General features: G+C 37.0%; 1 protein-coding gene across 2 annotated transcripts in view; it reads right to left on the minus strand.

Moving 5' to 3' along the window:
* Positions 1-1,361: 1,361 nt before the first annotated feature.
* Positions 1,362-11,840, minus strand: part of IGF2 (insulin like growth factor 2) — a 31,694-nt gene continuing 21,215 nt past the window's right edge. For both annotated transcript variants that reach the window (XM_072421733.1, XM_072421732.1), the window contains exons 3-4: positions 7,880-8,046; positions 1,362-7,326 (exon numbers count right to left, since the gene is read on the minus strand). In XM_072421733.1, coding sequence (XP_072277834.1) covers positions 7,087-7,326; positions 7,880-8,046 — 407 coding nt within the window. In that variant the 3' untranslated portion in view covers positions 1,362-7,086. The remainder of the gene's footprint in view (positions 7,327-7,879; positions 8,047-11,840) is intronic.

Consider the following 11,840-nt stretch of genomic DNA (forward strand, 5'->3'; position numbering starts at 1 on the left):
GGCCTGGTGAATGTCACAGAGGGTCATACAAAACCTTAGGGCCCTGCTGTAAAGCAGAGGATAGTACTATGGGGCAAAGCTGTGTGTCTGGCTGTCAGTTTATAAGGTGGGTTTCAGGTGTATGAAGTTGGTGTCTGATGGAGTAAACAATTGCAGAACAGACATTGCAAATGGTATAGCTCCTCAGTGTCTACTGCAGTAGCTATCAATGTTGTTTGAGAATATAGGAGTAGAAGTAACAGATAACTTACCAAGAGCTCAATTCTGCCTATTCCACCTCTAATAATAGGTTTAAAATAGATCGGTTGCATTTAAAACCTACTTTCAAGGGGTCAATAGTATCCCATATGGCAGGGAGTAGTGAGTCACTTAAATGGGAAGAAACTTGACGTCATGATGCCAGAACTTGCCCACTCTCCCATTGCAGATCCAGAGACACAACCCGCCCACCGCCTTGAGCCTGCAATGCATGCGGTCCGCAGCTCTGGCCGGTGCAGCCCCCCAAGCGGGGTCCTTGTCCTGACCCAGCTGGGGGGTGCACCAGCCAGAGTCGCAGACCATCAAAATTTTCTCGTGGACCACAGCCTTATGGTATTCTCAGTCCAACTGGACCCATTCCTCTGTTTTCTATCTGCCCTGAATGTATTAGCAAATCTTAACGATATAGATTTTTTTCCTGGTACTGGATTGAGCCCACAAGTATTCATTGACCTATAAAGTATTTCCTGCTTTGACTTTTTATCCTTTTTTATTAAAAAACTTTATATCCTGTAACTTTTACAGGTTAGTAGATAGGCAGGGGGCAAAAAAGCAAATGTCACAAGATTTCCATTCTAAAACCTTGCGGAAGAATAGTCAAATCCTATTATATATTCATTTGTTTCTACAGTATGTAATTGCCATCACAAAGGGAAATATAGGCAATTTACCTAACATATAATGAAGCTATACTTCACTTACAGCAAACTCGGTGCATGCTAAGATCATCCCAATCTCTAGATACGGTGTGGATTTACATCAGAATGATTTTCAATGAAAGACCTATAAAAAAGCCGTGTCAACCTGTGTTGGCATAATCCTGGCATCAATGGCATCAGTTTGACATGCTTCTGATTCACAATTCATTGACAGGTGTCACATTTCACCTATAATTAGCCTCCTTCTAACCCTAATTTGATCTGTCCTGCTCCATTTGCTCTTTTATACCCCATCTTCTCTTCTGGTTACACTTTAAGTGTCCACGCATCACTGGGACAGGTAATAAGTGCAAGAAAAATCCAATAAATAATCATTCACCCCCACTTTATCCAAAGCTAAAGGAAACAATAAAAGAAAATGAAACAATTTTTTTTTCGTTGTGATATGGTAGATTTGCTTTATTGATATACAGTATTATTACAAAAAAAAGTACAATAGGTGCAGAATCTGGGTGGTTGTTAAGTTGCATATTATGCTGAGTGCACATACAGTTTAGACAAGCTACGACCATAAGTAACATAGCATTGCCATTAAACAATCCAACATTAAATAAGCCAACAGTCCAGCAACAGTGCACAAAAAAACATTTCCTTCATATAGTGCCAAGGCCACTGATATCATCCATGTGATCATGGTAGTTCCAGTTCTTTAGATGTAAGATATAAATTGCACTGCACTTTGGCTCTGTAACATATAGACCCTTATCAATTGCTTGCATCAATAATTGCTTTGCTTTAATTTTTCCAATAAGGCAGAAAGTGTATGATACAATATAGTGACAAAAAAAGTCCTGTAAGATTGATCGGAATCTAAAGAAATGCTAACATGAAAAAAAAAATAATCACGGATGCTGTTTACGCTGTGCATGAATTATATGAATGTCCATTTACTGTTCTGTAACTTAATGGATAGATAATGGTACAGTATGAGGGCAGATGCTGTATAAATGATGTGACGGCTGAATTATGAGGTTGATGATTTCCATTCAGCTTCCTGAATACATTATCTGCTAAGAAAACATCTGCCGAAGGATAAAATGTGAGCAAGACAGCCATGGTGATAAAAACAATACGATATATTTGAACAATCCCTGCAATAAGACATGGCCACTTACTGTAGTGACAGTGGCAGTCCCTCCCACAGTGAATGCATATGTACTCAATATCAAAGATCAGACCTGAAGTTTAGACATCATTTGCATTGCTGGTTACACATACTTTAAATACATAACAGAATTCTTAAAATGAAATGGCTCAGACCTGCTACCCATGTATTTTATGTTCATTTTTTCCATATTTTCCTCTGATTTTAATACTGTAACATACCAGTTATTATATGTAAAATATGGTTTGTGAAAGGCAGCCGGTAACTGTTTTATAAATGTGTTTCGTACTGTTTTTTTCTCCTTTCATTTTTTTCTGTTTACTTATATATATTTTTTTGCCTGTTTTCTTCTTTTTTTTTGGTAAAAAGCATTTACAAAGTTCTAAAAGTACAAAAAGAAGTCTTTAAACATTTTCTCTTTCCATATGATTTGACGGACTTGAACCTCAATCTTTTAAGATCTCTCCTTCTAATTTTGTAACATCAATAAATAATGTTATTTGTTCTTCATCTCCAACATTTCTTGATGTAAGGTTTAATTCTGCATTTCTTTTTTTTTTAATTTTAAGTTTTATTTTTTTACAAAAGGTATCATGGCTCAACATTGCAAGGAAATAATATTAATATCATAAAAAAAGATTACGAAAAATGCCTAATTACATCCTCCCGCTCGCCTTTCTAGAACCCTCCAACCCCAACCCTTTGCTTCCCCCCTCTGTGATATGAAAAATTGTACAATTCAAGTAGTCTTCCCGTTGTAGGTTTTTTTTTCTTTTACAGAAAAGACAGAAAAACAAAGACAACCAATAAAAGCATAGTGCCCCCTTTTTTAGCTGCTTATAACATTGCTGGCTGGTATCAAGATATTATAAAAGCCACTAACCTGCAGAATTATTATTTCAAATTTGGATTTGCTCATATTTGCACAAAAAATGGACAGAGGCTGTTTTCAAGTAAAAGCTAATAAAGTGGAAAAGTGGATCTATATCACCTTGGGCTACTAGGTCCTGGTTTGAAAGACAGAACATTCTCATTTGCTCAACATAGGGAAAGCTGTACTCCATAAAGGTGAAATGGGCAGAGCTGATTGCATTCTCTGAGATTTTAGTGCAGTTCTGATTCTTTTTGTGTTCATTTAATATAGAAAGTTACCAATACACTAGTATTGATCAGTAGACCAAAATGAAACAATAGGTTCATCTAGTATTAGTATTACCTAGGGGTTACCTAATTTTTAAAGGAATTTTAAAGGTGTGCTCATTATGTCTATGTTTAGGGTCTAAGATAAATAAATATTAGGAATAGCCGCTATCCTAATTCTCAGTTTAGAATAGAGCATAGATTGTGTGAATCTGTGTAAGCACAGAGCATTCACCTCTAATGGCGGGCTGCATTCACAATGTCAAATGAAACTTGTATCAAATGGGAAATGTACTTTCCTTTTACATGAAAGTTACCTTCATGTAAACAATCTTACCAACCTAAAAAACAAACAAACCAATGAATAGTTTTAATGACCTATTCATAGGGGCATGAACCTTTGGTCTTTTTATCTTACTGATGTTGCAAAACAGGACAACCAGTTGATTCAAGTTCTATGCTGCATGGGGTAAGATCTGTGGAACAACACTTTTGCAATGTTTTACTTGATTTGCTCATACGTGTGCCCCACTGATGTAAAGTGTGATTTTAATAAAGGTATACTTTAAGGCAAGGTGGTGGTAAACAGTAATAAAATATGTAATAAAGTAAGCACGTAAAATAAGTATTAAAGTATGCACTATTTGAATGTATGTTAAAGTGCCATAGAGTTGCACTGGGATTGACATAGCCCTTTCGTGTTATTTGGGATCATTTTAAAACTCTAGTCTTAAAATCAGATGATCCATCAAGTACCAAAGCCATGTGTAACAACCTGCAAATAAACTGAATAGAATAAAAGAATACATAATAATCCCCAAAGGCAAATGGGTGTTGAAATTTATAATTACAACATAGACGGACAGTCTTTGGCAACTTCACAACTGATTTCATACTTAAAGGGATTGTCCTACCAGCTTTCTTCTACAGTTGCATATGCCTGTAACAATATTAAGGAATGTCTGACCCCATACAAAGTTGAGGCAGCCACTGTATGGACCCAATCAAGGAAGATCAACTATGGCACCCTGACATTCTTCCAGAATGCAATAGTGCCTTTTACTTAACCAATACAGATTGTTTTCATCTACAGCTATCCAGCAGCTAAGCAAGACATTAATTACTTAAAGTGATCAAATAACTTAAGACAATTGGGATAGGTCAAACAAAAATACTCTTTTAACTTATTGGTCACATTCTACCGCAAATCTTAACAATATCATCACAGCCACAATATTCCAATTAATACCTAGGTAGTGTTTGCATTAGACACTGCAAGCTTGATCTTGTAACATGTAGCATAATCATTAGTAGCATAATCATTAGTGCAGTGCTACGCATAAAAATTGTAGGTAAATTTTATTTTCAAATCTATATTTTATCTTATGGAATAAGTTCATATTGATCATGAGAAAAACTACGGAGGAAAAGATTTGTAGGAAAGGCAATACGGCTTTCAAGTTATGAAATGCTTAGTGGCTTTTTCAATTAAAAAAAAAAAAAATATTGATTGCCTATTTCTCTTAAGAAAAAAAGTGTGACTTCAATTTAATGCTAAAGTTGTTTTGGTCAACTGAAGAATATTAGGAATTAGGTTTAAAAGATGTTTTAGTACTTCAGAGCAAAAAAATGTTATGTGTAACGAGTGAAAAGTTACGTAGAAGATCACACATTTTAGGCAATGTGCGTCAATAGAAAATATGGGCATCACCAACTTTTGAATTATGAACCTCAAACATGCAAGCAGCCAGGGATGTGTATAGCTAGCAGGTGAATAACTCAATAGATATTGAAGCTAAGTTCAAGATGGCAGCACTGGAGTTTGTACCTTTAGAATCGGCAGTGGCAGTTCCCATTCAATCTTTGCCTCTTGGAAACCCTTGTACCATCAGTTCCTCTACTTCTGCCTAATACAGAATAGAGCCTGCCCACAACTTACAACAAAGGGGAGGCCAAGTAGGTATGTACTAATACCTTGTGCCCATTTGTGCGTTATACTATTACGTTTCCCACAGGTTGGCTTTAATTAAATTTAGAAATACTTGTAATAAAAATGAGTAGCTTCTGCATAAAAAACTTTTTTCTTAAGTTTATTGGTCCTGTAAAATGGACATGCATCATTTGTTGTGTTTGTTATGGCTACAATTGGTTGCTTTTCATTTTTAGTTTACAAGTGAAACGAAAAAGTGTCAGTTTTAAATAGACAAAGTACGTTTTTAAAAATATTCAGTGCTGCATTTAAAGGCATACATTTTTTAAGTCCATATGGCAATTAATGTTGGTTGAGGTGGCAAAACATAACGTATGGAGTCTACAGTGGTATACCAGACCTCCCAAACTTTCACAATGTCAGAAAGAGAAAAACAGGACCTGTTAACTGAGGTCCAAGACCTGTCCAAAATCCATTGTCATTATCAGAAAATGCTTACATTTACCAACTCTACCAATATTATGACCCTAAACATAGTTGTTCGGAGGCAAATCTTAAATATTAGTTTTTTACCAGATGTGATGATCTAAAATTTTACAGTTAATTCCCTTTTCCCCTAGATATGGCAAATGAGTAATGGTGCAGCAAATTATATGTTCGTCTGAATGCATTTGAATGGCTTTAGTGTTCGGTATACCCTCTTTATAATTCAGAGGAGGGAAAAAACAAGGTATACTTTTCCTAAAACGAAAAGCATTATTGTTTCAAGTTCAGTATGTTTTTATCTGTTACATTAATACTATGCTGAGGATTCCTTCACAGAAAGCCTCATAGGATCCATTTGATGGAATGCAAGTATTTAGGAATCCTAGGCTACAATACAATCTCACTCCAGCTTTTCCCCTCTAAGTGACATTAGCACCAAAAGACATCATATTTACATTTACTCTTCCCCTTCTTTCAGCGCTATACAAAAAAAAAGTTTCATAAAAAATAGTGCTTGACTTTTTTTTCCTTTTCACAAAAAAGTAATATAATATATATATTATACATATATAAAATCATTGTAATCTGTGGCATATGTGCAAAGCAGACAGAACTTCCAACTCCAAGTTAACAAAAGGCATCTGCCTACTTTTCCCCTTCTTTTCTCTTAGTTCTTAATGATTAAAAGGTGCAAATACATTTGGAATTCTAGTACTCAACCCCTTTGATGCCAAAGATGGCAGCGCATTGCAGTACTAAGGCTGCACAAGCCTCAGTGACACAAAGGAATAAGAGAAGAAACCCTAACAAAAAAAACCTTACATGCCCTACATTTTTTTCCCAGGCATAAAAAAGGTGCAAAATCATTTTGGACATTGACATTGAAATGCTACAGGAAAACAAAGAAGACATTAAGTAGTGTCAAGATGTTAAACCAGATGTAAGAAATAGAGGGAGATTTGTTTTCTTTTCCGCTCTGATTTGCCCCATTTCCATCCAAAAGTAATCATATGGATGGACTTTTACAATACTTCCACTGGTAAAACATTTTTGCTTTTCCTTAATGGCACAGCTAGGACCCAATGTGCCAGGATGATGCATATTTGTGTTGGGTGCACACAAATATACAATTGTGTCTTTGCATACTTTTTTCACGTACACAAATATGTGCTTCAGTTTTAAAAAACTGTTTAAAAAACACAGAAAAGGACGCAAAAATCCACAGAAAAATTTCCCACCAAAAGGCAATGTTGTTGTTTTTGTTCCAGCTTTGGTGTCTCAGTTTGCTCGTTTTACTCTTCTGTGAGGTGTCACATTGAGCTTTTCAGGCTTCAACTCTGTTGCTTGGCTTGGTCTCTCTCCAGTTCAGAGAAGACAGAAGAAAAACAAACAGAACATAGAAACAGAAATTGAAGGCAGTGGAATCCTGCTTAGTAATGATTCCCAGCTCAATTATGGGAGGACTCTGAGTCTTGCTGAATAGAACGAAGTTGTGTCATCGGTGAGGTCACTAATGGCCGATGTGATAAAACCTGCTGGGATTCTTCTATTTGCCTCATCAACCACCGATATTGGCGTGCGCGGACGATGGCGGGGACACCTCTTCGTAAGCGGTGACTCTGAGTTGGCTTCCTTTGCCAGATGTCATATTTAGAGTACTTGGTATGAGAATGCTTATGGTACACGTCCTACAGAAGAAAAAAAAAACAATATTCAGACAATATCAAAAGAAAAAAGTTACTTTTATAGGGTGGCAATGCTGATCCGCTGTTTTTCAATTGAGGGCAGCACTGTTACCCTTGCATATGTTGTGCCAACTTGCCCTACCGTGATGCCACATGTCTGCCTTTGGCTTATCAGTCAGTGGCTGAAGACACCTGTCGTGATTCTCATGATTCTGCTCATGAGAACTGTAGTTTATGTTTAAACCTTTTCAATAATAGGAACAATTAGGAACCTTAAAACAGGGTTAGTCTCCTTTTTATTCATATAACAAGCATGCAGAATTATTTCACTAATGGGTTACTGCCCATTTGGTTGTCCTCTAAGGTGTTAATGCAATGAATTTGTCTGATGATCTGCAACATTTCAAGGTTAATTTATTAAAATATTGGCTGATGGCCTGGTGCCCTCATCCTTTTTACTGTTTCTTTGGGTAAAGATATTGTTGAACTAGCTCAGCAGATTACTAAAGCAGATATACATCATCAGAACTCCTCAGCATGACACATTCCCACTCACCTTATTCAGAGATGGCAATGCAGTGGCTGGTGCCGTGGAAAGGTCTCTTTCATTCTTGACCGGCTTCGCACAGTATGTTTCTAATAAATCTAGGTCACAACTCCGAAAGCAGCATTCCTCCACAATTCCTCTGCTAGATCTGCGGTTGGAGCGGCCTGAGTTCTTTTCTGTTAAAGAAAAAAATATGTTAATTTGTTTTAACACAGAACATAATGTGACAACACTCTGAGAAGGTCAACAGTAATCCAAATACTAAAATTCTTTTGTACATATTGGTTTCCCACTTTCCTTGTGGTCACAGATTTTTTATTATGTAACCTTACTCATAGGTAGCAAGAATACAACATAGCACAGACCAATTGAAGAGAAGTTGAAGGCTGTAGAAAGGCAATGGTTATGTGGTTTTTTTTTAATCTGAACTTCCTAATGAGTGTCTTTTTGGCCACCTGTAACTCTCTCCCTCCTGTGGCCCCCAATGGTTTAAGAATGGCAAAGACCCCCGTTGTTGAGGATGAGAGTGGCGCACTTACTGCCTGAAGTGTCGGAGAGAAGAAAAGTGAAGTGGCTGCAGTAGGGGAAGGACTTTAGCTTTAGAAAATGTTATATTGTTGTGATTAATATTATATTAAGTTACAAGTGCAATTTGTGTTCAATTGGGGAAGTTTTCCTTCACTTTACTAACAAGCACATAGGCTAGGTTGTTTTGAAGTGAGAAAAAGACAGTTTACTCTAATACAAGGTTTAATGGTTTTTAATAAAAAATTCTAACATAAAACCAGTTTTCCAATGCATTTCGGGGTATCAACATCCCCTTCCCCAGGGCTTTGCAAACTCATGCACTGCTAATACTAAAATTTTGTTTTAGGACCATTAACTTTTTTTAGAGAAAGAAGACTCTGCTTTTTCTTTTTCAGAGAAAGGGAGTTGTCTGCAAGGACTGTAGACATGGCAGGAAGTGAAGACAAATGAAGAAAGGGGGCACAGAGAGCAGTAAAAAATTACTTGACAGGGGTTCCATACTTTACGCACTGTAAAATCTAAAATACCATTTGCCTTATGTACATTTTTCTGCCTTTTATTACTAGTGCTGCATAATTTGTTGGGCCTATATAAATAAATAATAATAATAAATCCTGTCTGTGTTATTTCAGTGCAGTGTTTCCTATTTGTAGGGATGCAGTAGTGATATAACAAATGACATTGCCCATGGAATCATTACACTAAAATAAAAATGATCCCTTCTAAAACAGCATCAGTATTTCTCAATCCCTAAAAAAAGATCAAGAAGAAGCAAACTGCAACAAATTAGTATTGGTGAGACTTTTGCTTTCACAACCCACTATCCGGGAAAGTCATCTGAAAACACAATCATAAAGGGCTCCTCCTTGCACTTTGTTTGTCTGACATTAAAATACTCTATCACCAATCTTTTCAAATGTATCCAAAACAGTTTCTGAGAGTTTCCTGCTGTCACACAAACTGTAGTTTATTTAACATGACATCTATACATCATATCAGACTAAAAAGAAGAAAACATATTGTTTCTATGTCTTTAGGACTGATTGAGTTTTAACTCCTAGGGCCACCTATCCTCCTACTCCGAGGCTGACGATTTCAAATAAATATTCATGTCCCACAGCTCAAAACTTGAATACCAGCAGAGTAAGCCATGTAAACAAGAATCTTGGATTTCACTCTTGGATGGGGTGGGGTGGGGGTGTCATACTAAGCTCACTTAGCTCTTTTCCATCAATTCTGCTATACTATGGTTAACCCCTTTGTGACCCATATGTTTTAGGGGATTTAAAATACAGCACTCAGGAAAGATAGTTTGTGTTTTTTATCCCTAGTTGTTTAGTCACTCAGGGCTAAAAATAAAATATGTAATTTTCATTATTAATGCACCAAAAATTGGATTTCTCTCTAAACGGCATCATACTTGGAGTAGCTTAGGGGACAATATTGATGTCCCCAGATGGGAAGCTCATACCAATCTGGAATATCATAGGGAAAACCTACAATATTTAAGATTTTATCTTTCATGTGGTCATCGTATATCCTCTCATTTTTCAGGAATGCTGGATGCCACAACTGGGCCTTTACCCTACTTTACCCTGACCGTACTTAGGATAGGCAAGTCTACCTATGAGGTTACTCCATACCCAAGTGTCTCTAGGCCAAATGCAGACTTGAAGCATACTTCTGGATCCCTGCAAGGACAAAAAAAACTATTGTTCAGTGAACTCTTTGTGCCAAACCCAAATCTCAAGCAGTGTAATCAGCCAGGCAAGCACTGGACCCCTATGTTATGGAGATAAAGTGACGTGGATGTGTTCTGTACTCCTAGCAAACTTTTTTTCTAGGGGTCAATGCTGCTCCTCCACTGTACATTGAGAATGTACTGTCCATCCAGGACCAAAATGCTTTACTAACTGGATTACCAGGTGGAAATATAAGGCCAAAAAAGTACTTGTAAGCTGCAATGTTTTCAATTTGTATTTAGATACAGTTTAAAATACAAAGCCATAAACCAACTGGCCACGGGGCTCCTGTCGTGCATTGGCCAGAAAGCAGAACTAGACACACCTCCCCCCGATCCGTCACCAATATTTTAATCTGGTCCTATTCCAGGTTTAATATCTTCAGCCATTATATCTAGCGGGGAGGAAATGATTAAACTCCAAGGCATGTGCATGGGAGTTCATTCAATTCCAGCACCCAGGCAATGGCGGGATCCTACATTGAGCTGCACATGCATAGCTCAGCGTACATTATAGAAGACAGGTAAGTTTGTAGATAAACAACCTACTTGCCCACAACTTTTTTTGATTTTTAAGTTTAGTTCCACTTTAATGTGCCAATAGATGTAAGTGAGGGAGTGAAAGTATAGTTGGATCATACCTAGATGTCAACAAGATAATTCTACAGAGCACAAGGAAACACAAACTTACAAGGAAGACTTGGCCCCTGCATAGGGCATGTGGGTTGTCTGACGCATTTCACCTGCCCACTGGGTATATTTGTAGAGTGACATTTTCCTGTGCATGTTGAACCTTGGTTGTTCTATGGCAACACAAGCAGTCGGAGACACTTCTTTCCCCAGACATCTCCATAAACAAGGCCATCCGTGTCTCAATAAACACTCGGTGACATTCTAAAAATTGAATCTGATGTGTATATAGTAAGCGCTGCTAGCTTGTTGTGGTGGCCTACTCATTCACTGTTTACCCGTTACTGAAAACAATCTCCTTCTCCTAAGTAGCAGTGTCAAAGTTGCGGTATCTGTGACACCGGCTGGGGTTTTACTGTATGATGTGGCCAATGACCAAGTGGATAAGATTGCTTTTATGTGATGTTTGATCAAGAGGTCTATATATACATGTTGTTTTATTGCAGCGACTAAATATAAATTTCTTAGAAATTTCACAGTGTTAATTATGCATATATTTATTTAAAATCATTTTCTCTATAATTACAAACTGCCAAGGCAGAGTCTAGGAGAGTATGTAATTAACTTGAGAAAGTAAAAGCATTGTTTTGAATGGCCTGTTAGCTTTTTTGAAGGCTGTCTGGTTTTTGGAGCATCTCTTGTGGATGTTTGTCTGCATACTTTCCTTTGAACTTGTATGCCTTGTTCCTGCATGAAATGCTCTTAAGGCTGATAACAGAAGTCAGTTAATTAACATCGGGCATACTCAATAAGACAATAGCCTAACTTTACTTTAGGGCCCATTCACACCTTTGTACACTGGGAAAAATGTAACTGATGAGAGTGGATCAGGAGGAGCAAACATAGTTGTCAGCTGAGAAGACTGCTGGCAGATTACTTACTCCATAATAAAGTAAATATTAGAAGATTGTTGGAGTTTAAACCTTAATTTTTTATCTTTGAACTGAATCCCTACATTTTTGCATAAACTCATTCTCAAATTGACTTCTTAGAAAAAGTTAGAGTTATTTA

This window comes from Pyxicephalus adspersus, chromosome 9 (assembly GCF_032062135.1).
Source record: "Pyxicephalus adspersus chromosome 9, UCB_Pads_2.0, whole genome shotgun sequence".
Lineage (NCBI taxonomy): Eukaryota > Metazoa > Chordata > Amphibia > Anura > Pyxicephalidae > Pyxicephalus > Pyxicephalus adspersus.